This window comes from Pieris brassicae, chromosome 13 (assembly GCF_905147105.1).
Source record: "Pieris brassicae chromosome 13, ilPieBrab1.1, whole genome shotgun sequence".
Classification (NCBI taxonomy): domain Eukaryota; kingdom Metazoa; phylum Arthropoda; class Insecta; order Lepidoptera; family Pieridae; genus Pieris; species Pieris brassicae.
Genome location: NC_059677.1, coordinates 3375003 through 3397448, shown reverse-complemented (window position 1 = coordinate 3397448; position 22446 = coordinate 3375003). Strand labels below are relative to the sequence as shown.

Below are 22446 nucleotides of genomic sequence, written 5' to 3'. Positions count from 1 at the left end.
TCAAAACTATTGCCATAATATTTTTAAAAAAGTTGAAAATATAGTTCTTGCATAAATAAAAGCTATAAACAAGAATTGAATTGATACTTGATAGTTCTTTATTAAGTTACGAAGTAAAAATTCTTAAAGCTTTGTTATGCATTTATTATTTTATGTAACGGACTAGATACACTAAAATTAAACATGGGTTTTTATTTCGAAGTACAGTAAACAAAACATTTTTTTTCTGTAAGCATAAAGAAATATTAAAGATGGATTCAGATATAGATATTGAAGAACACAATTTGTTTGAAAATCCTGAGTTACGTGTTCTTTTCCCGGATATAACCGCGCTTAAACAGGAAATATATGATGAAGATGCTGAAGGTAATAGATTCTGAGTTAAATAACTTTAGCACATCGTTTTAGATAAAAACTAAATTAATCATGGTAGTTATTATATTAAGTATTATGAGCTTGTAGTAGTTATTGTAGGTAGTAATCGTAACTACAAATTGAAATTTTAATTTTCAGTTACTAATATACCAAATGATATCCATACAACCCTGAAAGGTGAATATCAATTAGAAACAGCTGACCCTCAGCATTTTGATGAAAATCAACAAAGGACTGGAAAGAAAAAACATGCATTACAATCAAACACTGCATGCATTTTAAAAAACAAAATAATCATTGGCTCAAAACCAAAGTCAACCAAAACTTCATATAGTTCTATGAAACATAATATAACAAAGCAGGTAAAAATTATTCTATCAGACATAAAACCAGTATTATTAAACTCCAATAAATTTTGCAAAGTATGCTCAATTCTTTTTCCAAACAATGTTTATTTAACAGAACATAGAAGGATTATCCATGATGAACAACATATATGTAATAAATGTGGTAATAACTTTTATCAAAAGGGTAATTTAACTAGACATTTAAAGAATGTACATAAAATAAATGTTATTCAGAAAAGAACAGCCTCTAAGTTGGCTAAAAATGTCCAGTTGCATAATACACAACACTCTATTAAAGACAAAAATGTTATTCCAAATGTAACATGCTTCCATTGCCCTAAAAAATTTGAATCCAAGCAACTACTTATTGAGCATTTGTATGCCATACTTGAGCCTAAAGTCAATAAACAAGCTAATTCATCTCTTAATGCTAAATTAATCGAGTCTAATTGTATTCTAAATAAGAAAAATTTGTCTGTTACTTTGAACATTCAAAACAATGCGGATAAAAATTCCAGTGCTCAAGGACAAGAGGGAAATGTAAATAATAATGAAACACAGTTATTTTTTAAATGTCCCAAGTGTTATCACTATTTCAAAAACAAAGACTTCTTTACTAAGCATATGGAAATAAAACATTGTATTGAGGATTTTCCAAGTGAAAGGGTACCATTTAATACAAAATGTGAGTTGTGTACACAGCATTGCAGCAATACCAGATTTTATAATCGTCACATACATAATCATCAACTTATATCATTAAAGAAGAAACAAAACTCAAAGTTAAAAACGAAAAGAGTATACACCAAGAAACCCACTAAAAAGGAAATATTGAATATATTTGTACTAAAAGATGTTGTATTTAAGTGCTGTAAATGTGACATATGCTTCATATCCGCAAGTGTGGCACTAAATCACACAAAACATAGTGAATATAGATATCACTGGAAGTGCACAGAATGTCAGTTTACTTTTAAGAGAAATGAAGGCAAATATCATGTAAGACAACACACATGTTCAAAATCTTTCACAACTATTGAGATAAATGAAAAAACATTCTCTAAAATATTATACTCTTGTTCAAAGTGCAATATCCATTATGAGGAACAACAATTTATGCAACACTATACAAAATGTAATTCTTACACCCCACCATCAGAGTATTGTGAAATCTGTGATATTTTCATAGATCAAAGATTAAAAATAGTCCATAGAGATATTCACAATGCATGTTTTATGAATAATACAGATTTTTACATTTTAAAACTTATAGAAAAAACTATTAGTAAGCCAGAGTTAGTTCAAATAGATTCACTTAAAAATTTTTTACATAACAGTCATTTAATATTATATTATTGTAAAACTTGCAAATGCTTCGTTACAATAATACATAAAGTACATCTCCAATCATTATGTGCAAAGTCAATTAAATATGCTTGTAGATATTGTGGTTTAACTTTCACTAATAAGGGAATAATGGCTCATAGAAGTTTACATTACAAAAATCCATCCATAACGTTACAAGACTTTCTATTTTATGATTTGAAAACTGGTAAAAAAATAACCCCACCTATGCCCGATTTTCCAAAATGTGAAGGATGCTATAAACATTTTATTAACAAATTTACCTTAAACAGTCATGTATGTGGAAAAGAGGCAGATTTTATATGTTCAATATGCAATATGAAGTTTTCCGAAATTGTGCACAAATTACATTTACCATTTCACAAATATGAACTAAATGAAAGTAATATTGAACAACTAATTACAGACAAAATTTATTCTTCTAGTAATGTTCAAAAGGATAATGTAAACAGAGCAGTAGAATTCAAAGAAAATGCTAAAAACATAGTTGAGTATGATGTATATTCCTGTCAATTATGTTTTAGACAAATTTATTCTTATGATAAGGTTATAGAACATTGTCAACTTCATTTATTAAATAATAGGGACCCAAAAAACAACATAGAACATCTGGAACGATGTGTTAATTCAAAAGATTCTATAGATGGCATGAAGGTGTACTATTTTGAACCATATTATTATGGCGCCAAGGATGATATATGGTTGAAGCATCTATTTAATGGATTATCACTGGAAGAAATCAGCAAAAAACTGTTCCATTCTATTTATAGATTTGAGAGTAGAATAAAACTAGAAATATCTCAAGAGGGTAATCCCGAATATACAGAATATAAATGTGTGAAATGTCAATGTTTCATTGAAAGATCCACACTGTTCAGTCATGTGGATGGATGTGGCGGTCATAATATTAAAAACTATTCATGTTGTGTATGCAAAAACATTTTTATATCACAAATTGCTTTATCTCAACATGTACAAATGCACAAAAATTCATTTAACATGAAAAATATCAGAATAGTTTCTTTTAATCAGGACAATGATAAACAAATTAATGAATTGATAAAATTAAATTCTTCTAGACCATATTATGTAGTCTATAGATGCAGAAATTGTGAAGGTGTTGTTGACAAAGCTGAATTTTTAAAACATGTTTGTAATATAAAAGATCTTCAAAAGTGCAATAATTGTGGATTGCTATTATATAACAGTGATTATGAATGTCATCTTTTAAAACATAAGAATTTGAATAGTTTTACTGGAAACAATATGAAAGTAGTGCTTCTAGGTGATTTAATTCCGGGATTTAATAAAAGCTCACTTGTGTCTACATTTATGGGTATTGTCTGTGATTACTGTTTTTATAAGTGTAGTAAATGTTTTGTATGTATTCGTTATGCAAGATGTATTTCCCCACATTTATGCTTAGTTGATGCTGCTAAAGCCATATGTAAACTTTGTGATCTTTACTTTGAGCAAGGGAAATTAAAAGGGCATATGAAACTACATTCAGAAGATCCAGAATTTATAAAAGATAATATACATACTTTTGTCTTTAATCCAAAAGAGAGTAAAGAATCTTCAAAAGCCAAAGAAGATTCAACATCTTCAAAAGCCAATGAAGATTCAACATCTTCAAAGACTAATGTGGTTAAAATTATGGAACAAGATATAAGAAATACCGATGGCCAAATTGTCCTATACAAATGTGCTAAATGTAATTTACATTATATGAGCAAAAGTCAAGCAAAAGAACATATAAAAAAAAGTCCTGGGAGAGTAATAAAACAATATTGTACAAAATGTGGAATCCCTTTCTCACCAAATGTTTTGTTTGATCACCTCAAAAACCACCACAAAAAAGATATTAAAACCATATATGTAGTCGACGTTTTTGGTGTTTATAAAAAGCGCACGATATTTAAATGTGGTAATTGCAATTTACACTTTACAAATGCGAAGAAAACATCTGAACATTATTTAAAGTGTTTAGGAGATTCTAGTAAGGGACAAAAATGCAAATGTTGCAGCTTAATGTTTCATTGTTTTTGTTTATTAATTCATGAAAATTGCACAGACTATAACATGCACACTGATTATGAAGTAGTAGAAGTAGACAATGAGTTTGTTAATAGTAAGGCAAGTTAAATTTACATAGAAATAATTATTTCACATTGTACCTTTTAACTTTAATTTAGACTAAGGGTTGAGATCAAAAGATGTATTATTCGGTTCTTAAATAAACTCTATTATATCAATAAATTGTTTTAATAACACATTAAAGTGTATTTTTATATTAATCAGTACGAAACTCGGGCGCCTACGTTAACTGATTGATTAATTCCTAAATGCAAAAACTAATCGGAAACTGGAAAAGTAGCATTTTATTAAAACCTTAAAGTAGAGTATTAGCTAATATTTTAATGGTTATCATCATTCAAATAAAATTATAGATACCGGCAAACATCTTGAACAGATGTCCTTGCCTGCGCAGAAACGATTTTTAGGTATCACTGGGAGAGGATTGGACGGGGCTAACGGCGGGAGTGTGACGTGTCGATCGCGTGATTGGTTAAGTCAGTTGACGTTTGTGGCCCGCGCGAAATTTCCCGGTATCTGTACGTTTTATCTAATAACAAGCTGTCGCGCTGTGCGCTGAAACGCACGCATGTCGCGGACATGGTGAATTTATTACATGAGTTAGGGAACAGTCAGATTCCCTAAATGAAAAAGGGAGTTCCGCAATGGCAATGTAAAATATGTGTATGTTTTCAAATACTTAGTTTTTATATTTTCGTATACAAAAGGTCCGTAACCTTGATCTATAATATACTCGAAAATTCACTTACGTAGTTGATAGCAATATTAATTGACTGAACTTCTAGTATAAAAATTAAATGTTCCTAATTTCTATAAGGTCTATGGCAGTCATTGCCCAAAATCCGAATTAAAATTTACTGTTAGTTCTCAAATTAAGGGATTATAATAAACATATTATTTAGCCTATCTAAATATGTACTACATTAAAGCAATGGTACCAAACCTCACTGAAATTTAAATTACTATTTATTTAACTAAAGATGTATAGAGCACAGTTAGACTTAGCTCAAATTTTACTCACGAAAAACTTTACTTAGTGTACACTAAGCAGAAACTATGTTTTAGTATTTAAAGACATTTTAACGGTGAGATTAAGCTTAACAAAAGCTAAGATAGAAAATGACAAAATACAAATTGATGTTTCATTTCATGCAATACCTTCTCTATTATCTAAACGTATTATTTATTATTTAAACGTCAAAAATGGTACACATACTGTCTTCTATTTATTGTTATTATTGCAATAACTAGAAATATACGAGTAACCTTTAGAAAATGTATTTTAAAGATGACAATAATTTTGTTATGTAGAACGGATCGCATATTTTGAATTTTGTTGTTGTTTGACAAAATGTCAACATATGCCAGTGCTGCCAGGTGACAGATACGTTATCACACCAGTTATTTTTAAGATCTCCCAAAAATGGGGTTAGAAGGCTTATATAAATAATAATGTGTAATTATTTTATTTCATGTATTTCATAGGTATTTATCATTTCTTTAAATTCAAATCCTATTTTTCCCAAAATCAATGGACCTCCAGTAAAGATGATTGAAATAAGAGAAAACCTTTCATGAGTATAAGGTTTTAATAAGCTAAAATTAACACTAAAATATGTTTTGGTTACATTAGATACATTTACACAGACACTAACAAAACAGATTGACAATGTCATCAAGTTTTGGCTGATAGTTTCAAGCAAGAAGTTTACATCAATGGCATCACCGTTAATTTTTTTATTACGACAAAATTGAAAAGTCAAGTAAAAGATATGATGGTAAAGTAAAATTTGGGCCATTATTTTTGTTAGGCTTATAGTCAAAGCTTTTGGTAAGTCGTAGATTTCGTGGACTTAAGATTAAGTTAAGGACGCACTCGGAGGGTTTCGCTGTTTGCTCTATAAATACCGACTGTGACTAAACTCGAAAGTTAAGTGCGCTCTATAGATCTTACCCTAATATCCGGCTGCATGATTAGTGCGTACATCAATTATTTGCTAAATACCAAATATCTATCTACCTATATATCTATCAAGTTGCCAATCAAATTTGCACTAATATTTTAATTGATTTTTGGGAAAATTGCGTTCACTTGTTTTGTAAATAAAATATCGTCTACATTACCGCAATTTAGATAAAACAAATAAAAAAAAACACGGTTGCCTTTGCGCACCGGATGAATGATTTCGATACATTTATACGTTTATAACGTACATTTATCAATTATATATCTGAATCTCAATCCTCAAAATGACCCCAGTTTGTGGCCCATAACAATTACTGATGTAGACCGAACTGAGCTTGTGTAATACAAGGGCCAATCCGGGTTAAAGTTGATTTATTTATGAATATTATTATAAGGTTAGTTAACGGTGCTAGACTTTGACAGGCGCTAGATGATTTATTCACAAAAAAGGATGTCATTTACTGCTTTTCGTGTCGAATATTCGGGCTAGAAAATATAAAGATTGCATCAAGTGCAGGAGTGTGTTATTAGAATCACCCGGATCTTTACCTGAAATGTCACGAATCAAGTCGACAGCACAAAGATTGTATGTTGATATAGATTAATTTACAGAATGGTTTAAAAAGCTATTCCACTATTGACTTCTTGGCCCAGTCTCAAATTGAACAAGAAAGGCAAAGTTAGCGAGATATTAGAAAACAATTCCTTGCAATTGTAAATTTTTTGCATCACATAATTTGGTATTCAGGCCCCATAGCATCTGACATCTGACAGATAAACATCTGATGCAGATTCGAGTGAGACAAGTGGCAATTTTATAGGGTAAAGCCATCATCTTGAACAAGTAAAGGATAAGACGATCAATGACCACTATATCGGAAAAACTTTTTAAAATAAGCTAATACAATTAATGGCAAGCCACGTGAAGACTCAAATTGTTAAAAAAATAATAAATATTACTCGATAATTCTTGATTGTACCTACTCGCGACGTTTCTCGTGTTGAGCAACTTTCAATTTGTGTGTGAACGTTCAAGTGAACGTATACATTATACAGGGTAGGCCCCGGAGGCGTACGAATTCAAAAACGCTATAGCGTTGAAACGGCAAAAGGGAGTTGAGCGTGGTAGGTGGGGATCTGTAGCTTGGTTCTCGGAAATTTAGTCGCGATGGAGCACTTCACGGGTGAACAGCGTGCGTTCTGTGCAAAAAATTATTACAAAAATGCCGATTCATGCGTTATTGTTAGACGTTTTATTAGGCTTTCACTATGGATGCATGAAATTTGATTAAGTTTCCGTACTACGCAATCTTAGGCAATCAGCTGAGCTTTCTGTATCAAGAACTACTTTGCGCCGAATTATTTGATTTACAATTGCACCCCTATAAACTTCAACAAGCCTAATTAATGACCACAATTTACGACGTGATTTCGGAGCTTCAACAATATTATTTTTTCAGACGAAGCCTATTTTCATTTAGATGGGCACGTAAATAAACAAAATATTAGGCCCGTCCTACATATGAAATTGGCGTTCTGTCGTACTGGCCACTTTGACCTCAAATACCTTCTCTTTGGTTAGGAATTTCAAATTCAAATTTGTACAGCTATTTACTCATGTATCTGTGCTTCGATGACCATCATTCATTTGTTTTTTTCTTGTTTTTTTTCTGTTTGCGTCACTCACTTTACAAAATGGAAAACTTAATGAATCGCATTATTTACGGGTACGAGTTTTTTAACGACTCGAAGGGTGAATGATGTGTATGACGGTCATGTTGCAAAAAAAACACAGTTCGTTTTTGGTTCCATCGTTTTCGTTCTGGAAATTTCGACCTGCAGAACAAGCCCCGTGGATGGCCTGAGACCCAAGTTGATAATGAAGTATTGAAGGCTATTGTAGAAGGGGATCCATCGCAAACCACGTCCGAGTTAGCTGCAGGCTGCGGTGTTAGTGATAAAACTGTTTTAATTCACATGAAGCAAATTGGGAAGATTAAAAAGCTTGAAAGGTGGACGAACTGACTGAAGCAAATCGGCAAACGCGTGTCGACTGCTGCGTTACATTACTGAACCGGCACAATAATGAAGGTATTTTAAACCGAATCATTACCTGTGATGAAAAATGGATTCTTTACGATAATCGGAAGCGCTCAGCGCAATGGTTGGATCCTGTCCAGTCAGCCAAATCCTCCCCAAGCGAAACCCCAGCTTTACCCCAAAAAAGTTACTTGTAAGCGTTTGGTGGACTAGTGCCGGTATTGTTCATTGCAGTTTTCTCAAATCTGGCCAGACTATTACGGCTGATGTCTATTGTCAGCAATTGCAAACCATGATGGAAAAGCTAGCGGCTAAACAACCTAGGCTTGTCAATCGCACCACGCCACTGCTACTTCACGACAACGCTAGACCACACACTGCACAACAGACGGCTACCAAATTAGAAGAGCTTCAATTGGAATGTCTAAGACATCCTCCGTACTCCCCGGACCTTGCTCCAACAGATTACCATTTTTTTCGAAACTTGGACAACTTCTTACAAGGGAAAAATTTAACTCTGATGGGGCAGTTCAAATCGCCTTCACAGATTATATTGACTCACGTCCGACTGGTTTTTTTAGTAAAGGGATCAATGAGATGGCAAAAGTGCATAGAAAACAATAGTTCATACTTTGATTAATTAAATATATTATATTTAAAAATATTCGGCTTTTTGTTCCTCCCATACAAAACGCCAATTTCATATGTAAGTACCTAATAGTCATTATTGGGCCACAAACAAACGTTGCAAACACCAAACTCATTAAGAAAACACTTTTTAAACGGATTAAATTATATATTATTATTAAAAACTTATAATTATTTACATGATTTTAAATTTTTTTCGCGTGCTTTTCAGCGTGCGTAATATACATTATAATAATAATACAATTAAGGATAGGATTCATAGTTGTGAATTATATAGCGGAATAATATACACCACAACATAATATACAATATAAGTGTGATATTAAAAACGAAATTAAGTGTGTCTCCCGTATGTCACAACGTAGTTAATCGCGGTTTCTGATTCTAACCCTTAACATTAATCCTTGTTCATGTACAGACTATTAAATTATAAATCTCTGTTACTATCTGTGGTGCAACAAGAGTCTGACGTATGTGCAGGAACTGTAGTCGAAATTAGTCGTAGTCTGAGAATCCTATGCAAAGTCAAGAGCGTATTTTTTGTGTATTTTAAAATCTAATATTTCGGAGGCATTATCATGAGATTATTCTACTTTAAACGCAAATAAACACATTTCAGCATATTATAGACGTGTTTTGTCAATTAAAATGTGGTGATAACACAATAGCCTATTTAATATGAATATTTATTTTTCTTTATTGTGTCTAATGACAAGAGTTAAAGTGAATTAATTTTCTCTTCAATAATGCATTTACACGATAAAATTTTCCAGTGGTTAGGGCATATTAAACTCTCTCGAGTCATATTAATGGTGTCTGTGATATTATTCCTAGTTCCTCTAGTTACTCATTATTATTTATCTAAGGTAATAAACCTTTACTATGCAAATAAATTGTTACATTGCATTCTTCATAAGAAAGTTGTGCTTTAATTACTTTTAAATTCACAGAAATGTGTCAAACATCTTATTTAACTTTGAAATACTTCATGTGTCTGTCAGTATATTGAAGTAGATTCTAGTCTATTAATAATATACCACAACAAAAACAAATATTAATTCTGGAATGCTAAAAGTGTCTTGATGGAATAGGGAAGACTCATTTCTGTGTCACTCATTGTTTTTTCTTTGTAGGTTTTCTGGTTTCCAACATCTGGGTCTGTCTCAATATAAACAATAGTAATAGAATTTAGTAATCACAGAAAACTAATTATTAATGAATTAATAATTATTAATAAATTAGTAATTAGTAGCTGTAAAAGTCTTATATAATTTGTGAATCATGAATGTAATATATTATTTCAAATAAATTCCTTTTTTTAGTATGAATCATCATCAACGCTAGGATTAAATGCAATGCATAATTTAGATTCATTAGCCGATATATCAAGTGTAAACGCAGATGACTTAAAACTTAGGATAAAAGAAATGTTAAGAATTAAGGTATGTATTGATATAATATGATTGTCCAAATATATTGGATATATTATAAAGAAGTCATTTAAAATAACTAGACTCTAAGAAGCTTAGTGTGATCAGTAAAGAGACATGGTACTATGCTCTGGGGTACCGCTTGGAACTCTACAAAGCATAAATTTGGCCCCACATATACTATTCTTGCCTCTGTGCGGGAGCTCCCCTCTTTCACTACTGCACTGCTACCAACTGAAGTATTTCCGAACCAATTTGAGTTAGGGTTCTTCAAGAAAAGAGTGTACAGCACTTGCAAGACTTCAGGCAGTGTGAGCGTCCATGGGCTGGGGTTTTTTACTTTATATCAGATGATCTATAAGTTTGGGTTTACTTAGACATACAGTAAGTGTTAAGTTAGTATAGAGCCTCGGTACCGGATCCCATAGCCATTCCTTCTAAGCAGTCTGGGCACCTCATATCACCAACAACTATAGAGTACAAATATCTCTGTACTTGTCATGTCCGAGGAATTCACCGTTTAGTTTGATCCTCACCACCCGATCCAGACCTGAATAACCTCAGGTGGATAGTTTTATAACATAACTTGCTCAATACTGTATTTTTCAGGCATCTGTGTCCACAGAACTGCGTGAATTAGAGGAAAGACGGGGACGTCTACAGAAAGAAGCAGCATTAGCAAGCGCAAAAGCTGATAGTGTAAAGGCTGAATATGCTAGAGCGTCAGCGGAATTACAGCGCTTGAGAGTGTCAGCCGATCAAGCCAGGCTAGCACAGCTCGAAGCCATTCGTCGGGATTCCCCAGAATTGGCCCCACCAGATCAAATATTACCTTCTCGACCCCCCTCCACCCTTACCCCCTTAAATCCTTCCTTAGAAATTAATTGCCGTATGCACTCATGTTTTGATCACTCAAGGTGCTCCCTGACTTCTGGCTTTCCAATTTACTTCTATGACCCCGATATATATTCACCGTTGGCTAGTGCAGAGATTGATGGATTCTTGAAAACGACATTGCGACAGACTGTAAGTTATAATGCGCACTTGACACGAAACCCAAATGAGGCCTGCTTATATCTGGTGCTTATCGGGGAAGCATTTCCAAACACCAAGACTGTGTAAGTTTTTATTTTCTTTTTTATATTATGAAGATATAATTCTACAATACGTGTGTATTGTCTTTAACGGCTGGACCGATTTGAAGGAATGGTTTGGATTAACAAATCAACCTGGTAGATAAATAGACAGCAAATAAATAAACACCTAGTATATATATATATATCTTTGAGAATGATTCATATTCTTAGATATTTTTTTCTATGTAAGACGTGTACAGGACAACGTCTGTCGGATCCTTATATTATGTATAAAGCTTATATCTTAAGAATTATTAGTTAAAATTTATCGACGAATACAAATATAGACAGGCATTATGCTATAATGTACAGTGCCTTAGCTAATGTGCCTAATGGGAACGTTACATAATGCACCCAGCCAGGACTAACATTCTGAAGGAAAGATAATATGATTTATAACTTTACGTTTACGAATTACATTCACAACGGACTTTTTCATTGTCCGTTGAGTAAACTGACAAAAGTTCTATTATTTAGTGCCTATAAAATAAGTTATATTTTGTCTTTTTATTACGTATTTGTGTTTTTCCTGATAAATTTCTTTTGGATTGGTTGGTCTCGAGGTTTGGTTGGTTGGATATGAGTTAGTATAGGATTGTATTTTTTGTTGTAAATAAATAAATAATTCTACTATGAATAGGAGGAAATCTTGACAAGCTTTTACGTTAAGCAATGTTACCCTAATTTTTATCAAGTTTTCCGTTAAAAAAACATCCATTGAAGCTACTCTTATTTTCAAAGACTCTATTAAAGCCACAACCAGCAACGGAAGACTTGGTGTTGATATATCGAACGACCTTCAGTTTCGCGTTCATTTGCAGGGAAAGGCTAAATTAGCCTCCATAAAGCTTGGTATGCAAGGCAAGAGGGTCTTTGGGTGCTTCACTCCGGGCTATTGCTTGGAACTGTATAAACCGTAAATTGAGTACCCAACTCCATGTAGCTCCGAGTACTCCATGTGGGGACATGGAGTACTGTTCTCATCTCTGCTATTTAATTTCAGATCTACAGAGCCTTATAAAATGCTAAACGAAACTGCGATAAAATCCCTCCCATTCTGGGGTGGTGATGGCCGAAATCATGTTTTATTAAACTTGGCCAGGCGAGAGTTATCTGTTGGGTCTGGTGATCCTTTCTTTGGATCATCTACAGGGAGAGCGATAATTGCCCAGTCGACGTTCACACTGGATCGATTTAGACCGGGATATGACGTCATAACCCCTCCGGCTTTGGGACCGCCCGGTGGTGATGTCTGGTCCGAATGTGCCCCAATGGCCCCAGCAAGGAGGAAATATCTTCTAAGGTACATAGGGTCCACGTCGCGGTTGTCACATCAAGGCTAATGAATTTTCTATTATTATATTTAGTATTCTGAAATTTCTAGATTCATTCGTCTTCTAGAATATTTTTAAGAAGATTGTCTCGAAAGCGCTTTAAAAATCTTCAATTTAAAACCGAAACGCTTGTATGTACAATAGCGTTGCAGTTTTCAGGGCTCACATTCACCAGCGACCGCAACCAACAAAGACAACGACAAGCAATTGGTTGAATCACTCCAAAACATTGCCAAAGCGGCAGCATCTTCTGACGTGTTCTTCTTACAATTCGAATGCGATCCGTCAGTTGAGAGACGAGCGACTCTGCCCATTGGTGATTGGGCGTTATGCGGGACAGATAGGTCCAGACGAGCGATCCTTCGAGATTCTACCTTTGTCTTGATATTGGCACCGTCCGACCAGAAGTACGCTTCCACAGCTCTTTTACAGGCGAGATTGTATGAAGCGTTGCGTTCTGGTGCTATTCCAGTTATACTAGGAGGAGACAGACTGAATTTGCCATATGATGAGGTCTTAGATTGGCGTCGGGCGACGTTGTCTTTGCCTAAAGCGAGGTGTACGGAACTGCATTTCTTGCTCCGAGCCTTATCCGATGCAGATTTACTGGTATTTAGGAGACAGGGACGCGTTCTCTGGGAGAGATATATGAGTTCGTTGCAAGCGAGCGTCGATACGTTGTTAGCAGTGATAAGAACGCGTTTAAACATCCCAGGGAGACCAGCTGTTGCATCAGTGGGTATGCCGGCGTTCAACGAGTCGTACTATCCTTTGAAGATGGAACCTCCAGCTGTTGACTCCGAGCCGGAGGAGACCTTAGGGCCCCTAGAAGCGCCCTACCCCAGTCCAGCATACAGACGGAATTATTCCCTAATTCTACTGCACGGTTATGAGATGTGGAATGATTGGGGGGAGCCGTTCTCGATTTACCCCCAACTGCCCTGGGATCCTCCGGTGACGTCTGAAGCGAGGTTTTTGGGGTCGGCAGCTGGGTTTAGACCGGTCGGGGCTGGGGCTGGTGGTTCAGGGAAGGAATTTAGTGAGGCACTAGGTGGTGATAGGCCGAGGGAACAGTTCACAATAGTGATATTGACGTATGAAAGAGAGGCGGTGTTGGCAGCAGCACTGGCGAGGTTAAGGGGGCTGCCGTATTTGAATAAGGTTCGTATTTAGTGTTGTCTTTGGTTAACATAGCTTTTTTTTATTGTTTTTATGGCCCGCACGGTTTGAGCATTGTGGCCCAGGGTAAAAACAGGCAAACGGGTAAAAAAAACGTTTATAGCAGAGCGTGGTTACGATTAACATAGCTTTTACACTTTGAAAGAAAACATTTTTTTAACCGGATTAAAGCTATTTGTATTATTATAAACTTCTAATTATTTACATCGACTTCGATACCAACTCCGGGGCAATGAATACAGATAAAACAACTTTCTCTGCAGCTGTGATACTTTTGACATTCAACACCTTTTGTCTTCAGTCACCGTGAACACGCACGCTGGAAAGCACGCGAAACGTCGGAAAAAAATTAGAATTATGTAAATAATTATAAGTTTTAATAATAATACATAGCTTTCATCCGTTCAAAAAGTGTTTTTCTTAATCTATATATGTTTTCCTTTTGGCAGATATTTTTAATTCTTTTACGCTCTTTTAGGTGGTTGTAGTGTGGAATGGTGTGACCGGCCCCTCTCCATCAATGACCTGGCCAGAATCCGGGGCTCCGGTGGCGGTAGTTCGAACACCGCGGAACTCTTTGAACAATCGTTTCCTTCCATATCACCTCATTGAGACTGAGGCTGTATTGTGTGTTGATGACGACGCCCATTTACGACATGACGAAATTGTTTTCGCTTTCAGGTGTGTATTTAATATAAAATCTGGGCCTCAAATTTCATGGCTTTTGGGTCTAAGGCCTCAGATTTCTTGGCTTTTGGGTCTAAAGCAAATCGGTTTCCTCACGATGTTTTCCTTCACCTATCGAGCGAATGTTAATGCGCATATAGAAAGTCCATTGGTGCACAGCCGGGGATCGAACCTACGACCTCAGGGATGAGAGTCGCACGCTGAAGCCACTAGGCCAGCAGAGAATTATCACTGAATAAATTCAAAACCCTCGTTAAACGTTAATTAATCAATAAAATCACTGTCACTCGGAACTCCGTCACGGCTAAAGGCCTCCACCAGCTTTTTCCAACTTTTCTCTCTATGCCTTTCTTTCTCCATTCGCTTTCTGTTAACGCTTATATTTCTTCTAACCACCATATATATATATATATATATATATATATATATATATATTATAATTAATATAATTTCAGAGTGTGGCGTGAACATCGCGACCGGATCGTTGGTTTTCCTGGACGATACCACGCTTGGGATATGAACTTTAACAACGGGTTCCTCTACAATTCTAATTACAGGTATGTACTTTATTCTCTCAAAAGATGGCGCTGCCAGCACATTCACACGCGGTATTAGTATTGTTTGATGGTTTTATTAGGGTTAATACCCGAGCTTCGATTAAACAGCCCGAGTTGAAGAGGCCCTTTACAGCGAGATTTCTTACAAGAACCTTCATCCCCTCGTAGTTCGTACTTCGTTCAGTGAGCTTCCGTTCTGCCCTGCAGGCGATTGACCACTCCCTGATGGTCCAAGCCAAGGACTAAACTCTGAGCCTCACAGGAGACGCTCTTGAGTTGCGATAGTCGCGGGAAAAACCCATTTCGTCCGAGGCGAAATGCCTCGGACTTAAATGGGTCAAAATAATAATAATTGTTCTAAATAAAAGGGATATTCCTTGTTAATTCGTTCCCACAGCTAATGATTAATTAAGTTTTGGGTATATAACAGGTAAATATAGAATTAGAAGCGTGGAATCATGATTAGTATTGGGTTACAGATACCGGCAAACATTTTGAACAAATGTCATTGTCAAGAAGCGATTTTTAGGTATCACTGGGAGCGGGGAGTGACGTGCCGATCACGTGATTGGTAACTCATTTGACGTTTGTGTCCCGAGCTGTGTACGATGCGCAAACTTACCCCCACTCCTTTGTTTAATGCTCAAGAAGTTTGCCGGTATCTGTATCAGACCGTTATTACAAATGGGTTTCAACTTCATTACAGATTGGTCAAAAATTCAAAAATAAAAATCCTAGATCGATCATTCCCGGGATGTCAAAAACTTTAGATTTTTGACATACAATAGTCTTCTTAGTTTTGTCCCGATTTTTCTGCTCAATTTTTTTAATGTTCTATATTAGGTATTCATTGTAAATGGCGATTAAAAATCACGAGTCAGGAATCCGGAAATCAGGAGTATAAATTTCTGATGGGTCATTTTCACGTCGATGAAACGAAGCCGTTTTCCATCGACTAGATTTTTTTACTATTTCTTCTCTTTTGCACACAATGTAGCCGATAGAGTAAGATATAGTTGAACTCGACTATACAGGATACCACCGCTCGATTCTACAGTTGGTTTTTGTATGAAATTAATTTAAAATAAATTATTCTCGTTATTTTTACTCAGCTGTGAGCTCAGCATGGTTTTAACTGGAGCGGCCTTCGTCCACCGGTACTACCTCTGGGCCTATTGGCGTGTACTCCCTTCAGCGGTGAGGGACTATGTGGATGAATATATGAATTGCGAAGACATCGCTATGAACTTTTTGGTGGCGCACATCACCAGAAAACCACCCGTTAAGGTAATACTTTTGAAGATTATCAACTTCTGAAATTACGATCTGTAACATGCGGTAAGTGGAGCTAGATTTGTGAGATTTTGTGAAGTGAAACTTCTTTATCGGCGATGGAAAAAATACCGTCACATTATTGGGTTACGCGTCACATTTTGCTGTTACGCGCCATCTTTTTCTTGTCCCTGTCACGGTTGATTCGAAGAGATTCGAAGCTATTTATAACAAATATATATATTAACGATAACAATGATAGTAATAATTATATTACAATTAATGAAATTCTGTATCTTAGTAGTAATAACGTAAAATGAAATAATTGTATTATTTATATTCATGTCTATGATAATAAAAGCCTTTTGTTAAACTTTATCTAATTTAACTTTATTTACCCAATTTCTGTAAAGTTGCATATAGTAGATCATTTTTCGAAAAATAAGATCATAAAGAAGTTTTGCTTACGTGTGTACACTAGTACACGCACACATCTTTTTTTTTATGAAGGTGACGTCGCGATGGACCTTCCGCTGTCCCGGATGTCCGGTCACGCTGTCGGCTGACGAAACACACTTCCACGAAAGGCATAAATGCATACAATTCTTTTCCCAGGTGAGTCACTACTATAAGATTTCTTGATCTTATTAAAGCTTAAAATTTCTTAGAAACAGTTTTTGAAACAAAATATAATATTTATATGTCTGTATCAGTTTCCTGATGTTTTATTCCAACAAACTTCAATGCCATAAATCTGCCGATATTTTCCACTGTTATGCGGTCAAAGAAAGTCCAATATACAGCCGGGGTTTGAACCTACGATCTCTTGGGGGTCGCTCAAGCTAAATCAAGCGACATTCATGATGGCTTCATTAATATTTACAGGTGATGGGCTATACTCCACTTCTCTCGACACAGTTTAGGGCGGACTCAGTTCTATTCAAAACACGAATACCTCACGATAAGCAAAAGTGCTTTAAGTTTATATAAAATCTTTTGGAACCAATATTAAGCTCTAAAATATACAATGTAAACTCTTTATAACGATATTTAAGATACTGCATTTATGGCGTTATAGAGAGGTAAATGGAGAGAAGAAAGAGTATAGATAATCTTTGACTCCTACTTATTAGTCAACAACAATCTACACGTGGTAGCAATCCCAATTTGTAAACAAAAGAACAAATTTCTTAGAAAGTTCGAATGCATGATGCCGACAGTCGAGTTTATTGCGGGGTTGGATAATAAAGCAACATAAGACCGTACACAACTGCGCAGTTTTTACTAATTTTAGCAACTTAAAATGTACTTTATTACTCAATTGTTGTCGTTATTGCGAGTGGGTGTAATGCTATGCAGAGTGTATCATTGTTTGGAGGACAAGTTAAACCAAGAAAAACAAACGATTTCGACGCTTTTTGTCGTTAAATCGAGTTTACACTGTATTTATTTATATTTTGACAGTATTTTTAAAAACTTTCAGTTTTTTTAGTGACCATTGAACCCATACAAATTTGTTTTTGATTCTGTTAAGGCTTTAAAAATTCATAATTTTTAATAAAAATAATGAGACACGCCAAAACACAAGACAATATGGCGTCGAAGCGCGTGACATATAGTACAATGCTTGTACAGTGTCACATACGTTTCATTGCCGGTAAGAATGACGCTGTATATTATATATCAGTATTGCCAGTATATAAAAATTTACCATGCAGGCTAACTTAATAATTCATTGAAATATCTTATAAGTATCTTAGTATCTTCCAGTACGACACCGAACCAATATGTAGTAGGAATTTTTTTCTTCGTTTGCATTTGTTTATGCCCTTCTCTATAATAAATTTAAATTACTATTTATATAATGTTGTAATTGCTAGTCTTTGTATTTTTTATATTGATTTTTTTTTAATAATAATTGAACCGCTGTAAATATGTATAATTTGTATATACTACATATTTTGATAAAAGTTTAAGATGCGAGTAAGATCTAATTGATTGTTGTATCATTTTTAGATAAATTACGTAATTACTATAAGATTAATAAATATTTGATTGAAATTGTTATTTTATTTATAAGATTGGCCCAAACGCCAATGATGTTAAGTGACGTCTATGGACACTTGGGGGGGGGGGGGGCGGTTGGGTTGGGCCTTGGTGGGAATCACTGTTAGTGACACTGTATTACAGAACGCCAAAAACCGCCTAATGGAGTCACGGCGGAGGCGGATCACGATGCACTGGGCGGCTATTGGACTTGCTCACCCGAACCTCGACTTAGAGTCGAGTCGATCACTGGATATTTGTATATCCAGTGATCTTTTCATCATCGTAACAACGGTGAGTTTCTGTTGATTATTTCTTCGATGGACAATATCTCTACGTTGGAACCAGGGCTACCTTAAACGAGGCTGGGGCCCTTGGGCCAAAACTTGTAGAAGTTTCAGAGAAGTCACTATTTATATTTTGGACAACATCGGCCAGAGTTTTGAATCCAAATATCAATTATATTATACATATATCCGGTTAAAATCTCGTCACAGTAAGTACCAGTGTCAGGAAATAAATCAAAACTCCTGTTTATCTTACTCAATTTTAAATATCTGACGAAACGCAAAATAACGCCACTCACTCCTATCAGACTGAAAGTTTAATACATCATTCGGGGATTCCCATAACCAAAAACATTGTCGAAATTTATGTAAAGCATTGTTAGACGGTGCGGTGCAGCTTGACTTTGGAATCGGAGTGATCGCTAGATTAGTAAATTAGGATGCGTTCGGTAATAAGATTACTGATTTGTGAAAGAAGTGTAATGTGCCTGACAAAAATTTGTCGGTCCTTCGGGGGCCCCCTGCAAATTGTAGAAGAGTTTCTCTTAGTTTTATATATATCTCTTATGTCCTCTTTGTTCATTTCTATTTTTATATTTTGCGCAAGGTTTGACATAAGTTTTATGAGGTCCTCGTTAGATTCTTTACATTCCAGAGGTACATTCCTCATATCAATTCTTGGTTGTCTTCTTATGTTCTGATTTTTTTTAAACTCTTAATTTTGTTCTGCCAAAAAAGACTTTTCTATATTTGAGTTGCTCACGTTAACGGCAAAAATCACTGGGAGTAAGTTTGTACATTTGCTTTTGATGGCTCTCTCCCCAAGAATTTATATTCTTATTTTTTATTTCTTCCCTTAAGTCAGAAATTTCCTCACTTTGTGTTTTTGCATACCTTTTACGTTTTTATCTAGAATTGACAAAGGTTTGCTCTTCTTGTCCCTGTAAGTGAGGCTCTGACGTAGTTTTTTCCAAGGAATTCATTGTGTTAGTGATGTTACCTTGATCTTATACCAAGACCGCAGAAATGGCAAGGAGCTTGGATTCAAACACTGGTCGGGGGTGTAGCCTTGGTTGACACTCCTTCCTGCAACTTGCGTATGGGCTGGGGGCGTCAGCAATTGGGTGGTGAATCAAAATAATGGTGGCTACTAATACGATGCACTGTTATCCTAATACTTGGTAATATTTGATTATTAGAATTTTCAAACTTTTTCAATTTAATTAAACACGGGTTGGGTTATACACAACTACTTTAAGCGAGATCCAAAACGGAAGAGGACATCGCATTTACCATGGAGAGTGTTCAGAGGAGTTGTTCACTCTACTACCTACAACTGAGTTTCACTATCGGACGTCAAGGGAATATACATAATACCATCCGTTTCACCTCGATGCCGTCGTTACACAACTGGCCGTCTCAAAGGCAGTTTTTGCCACCACCTCTATGTGGAACCAGCTGCCCACTAAAGTATTTCCTGACTTAGGGTCACTCAAGAAAAGAGTGAACCAATTCATGAAAGGCCGTGAGCGACTATATCACTTAACACATATTCAGGTGAGCCTGCTATTACATAAAAATGGAAGGGCATACAACCCACGGGAAGCGGTCTTAAATCGAATAAATAATAAAAATTTCACTGCTCCTATTACTTTCATACCCTTTTTCATACATGTTTAAAGTTTGTAATTCTTACATAGTCACCAATTTTAAACCTAAACCTAACCTACTTTGTTTAAACTTGAAATACAAGTCTATTCATCATGGCATAATTTCCGCTAAACTTTCATAATCATTTTCATTTTAACATCACATGGTCCCATCTTCATACTAGAGTGCACACTGTGATTATAAAACTAACCAAATCTTGTAAAATCTCCGTTACATAGATAAGTATTCTTATGTGTGAAATAACGCCACATTTTTCAATGTTCTCTGAAATCGTTCTACTGTACTTGCTTTTATATCTGAATTATTTGAAATAATTTATATTTGAAATAAGTTTGGACATCCTCAGATACAAATTCCGTATCCTTATCTAATTGAAAGATGCTAACTATAACTATGTTCTACCACAATCATACTTATTACTTACTAAATACGTCAATAATACACAAAATATATAAATATCCATCATTATATTGTGTGTAAGTTCTTAAATCATGTAAATCAGGTTACTACAATTAATTATTATTTGATACAATATATTTATTACGAGAGATTTGTTGTTATAACCTATGTAATGTGTTTCTTGGGAAAGTAACTAATGTTTTTTTTATCAGTTTATGACATTTTTCCAATCATTGCCTTTGTTAATTTATTGACACTACTGTAACCGGCTGGATGTGAAATATCATAATATATGCGATGTAACTCTAATGAGAGGTCCATTTATCCCAATTACTTTAGTTTCTTAATTTATTGATGTATTAAGATTGAGTTGAAGTTGCAGAAACCTCAGATTGTGATTGAATCAATGTTTTGTCTTTACTATTAAGGTTAGATATATATTTCATTCTTTTCAGCTTATCGATGTACTAAGTTAGCGGGGAATTTATATCATTTATATTAATAATATTTATGTCATTCACTAAATCTATAATAATACTCTCTGGCATCTACTAATGACAACTTTTACATTTTTATCCCATTATGATTTATCTGTTGGATTTAATATTGAATCCATCAATGAGAAATTCATCTTAAAATATCTTTTGTGGTAACCCAAATGCGATGTTTTCACCCGTTGGGGTGTTGATTAACATTTAGTATTTAATTTAAAAATTATGTAAAATAATTATAAGTTTATAATAATACAAATAGCTTTAATCCGGTTAAAAATTGTTTTCTTTCAATGTGTAAAAGATATGTTTAATATAATAAAATAAAATCAATGGCGCTACAACCTTTTTTTAAGGGTCTGGGCCTCAGATTTCTGTATCTGTTTCATGATCGTTTGTGAATTGAATAGGCAAGTAGATCAGCCTGATCAGCCTGACACACACCGTCGACTTTTGGTGTCTAAGGCAAGCCGGTTTCCTGACGTTGATTTCCTTCACCGTTCGAGCTAATGTTAAATGAGCACATAGAAAGAAAATCCATTGATGCGCCGGGCCGGAGATCGAACCTACGACCTCAGGGATGAGAGTCGCACGCTGAAGCCACTAGGCCAACACTGCTCCTTTTTGTATTAATATATTTTTTTCTGTATTCATACATTTTTCATTTACTGATCAGATTACGTAAGATATTTTGAATTTTGATTTTGTATTCTCTTTTAAAGGTACTTTTCCTTGCAATATATTTTGAATACATTTATTATTTATTTATTATTCAACTTCAATAATGTCCTACGATGTTTGAGTTTTAATTCATGTAAAGCTTGGATAATTCGCCAATGTTTCGGGTTCGATAACCTAACTGTGACACTAACTATAAGAATATTGATGTTTTTACCTCACCATAGAAGATGTGAGGAATTTTTTGAAGAGGCGGGAAGGCTCTGATTTTGTTTAAGCAGTAATTTGAAATGTGTAGTATTATTTTCAAAAGTTAAATTTCAGTTTTCTTTAGCGATTTTTTTTTAAAAATATGTGTCTATTTATGCACTTGTTTTCTCTTACATATATATATTGTTAATCTATGTTATCTGTTTTGGCTTTCTGTATTGTTTAAGTGTT

General features: G+C 34.8%; 2 protein-coding genes across 2 annotated transcripts; both read left to right on the top strand.

Annotated features, from left to right (window-relative positions):
* The first annotated feature begins 14 nt into the window (after positions 1-14).
* On the top strand, positions 15-4336 carry LOC123717812 (zinc finger protein 845-like). Its single transcript, XM_045674026.1, has 2 exons — positions 15-366; positions 514-4336. Exons 1-2 carry the CDS (start codon positions 252-254, stop codon positions 4230-4232), a joined length of 3834 nt encoding a protein of 1277 aa, XP_045529982.1. The 5' UTR covers positions 15-251; the 3' UTR covers positions 4233-4336.
* Positions 4337-9356: 5020 nt separating this feature from the next.
* On the top strand, positions 9357-18185 carry LOC123717819 (exostosin-3). Its single transcript, XM_045674034.1, has 10 exons — positions 9357-9704; positions 10161-10280; positions 10878-11386; positions 12408-12707; positions 12891-13899; positions 14396-14598; positions 15060-15161; positions 16274-16448; positions 16944-17048; positions 17319-18185. The coding sequence occupies exons 1-10, from the start codon at positions 9585-9587 to the stop codon at positions 17421-17423; spliced, it is 2748 nt and encodes a 915-aa protein (XP_045529990.1). The 5' UTR covers positions 9357-9584; the 3' UTR covers positions 17424-18185.
* The last annotated feature ends 4261 nt before the right edge of the window (positions 18186-22446 follow it).

Excerpts from the sequence above, each read along its gene's own strand:
- LOC123717819 (XM_045674034.1), top strand. The coding sequence starts at position 9,585 with ATGCATTTACACGATAAAATTTTCCAGTGGTTAGGGCATATTAAACTC. Across the intron at positions 16,449-16,943 it reads CCAGAAAACCACCCGTTAAG|GTGACGTCGCGATGGACCTT; the intron begins GTAATACTTTTG and ends TTTTTTATGAAG. Across the intron at positions 17,049-17,318 it reads GCATACAATTCTTTTCCCAG|GTGATGGGCTATACTCCACT; the intron begins GTGAGTCACTAC and ends TAATATTTACAG.
- LOC123717812 (XM_045674026.1), top strand. The coding sequence starts at position 252 with ATGGATTCAGATATAGATATTGAAGAACACAATTTGTTTGAAAATCCT. Across the intron at positions 367-513 it reads ATATGATGAAGATGCTGAAG|TTACTAATATACCAAATGAT; the intron begins GTAATAGATTCT and ends TTTAATTTTCAG.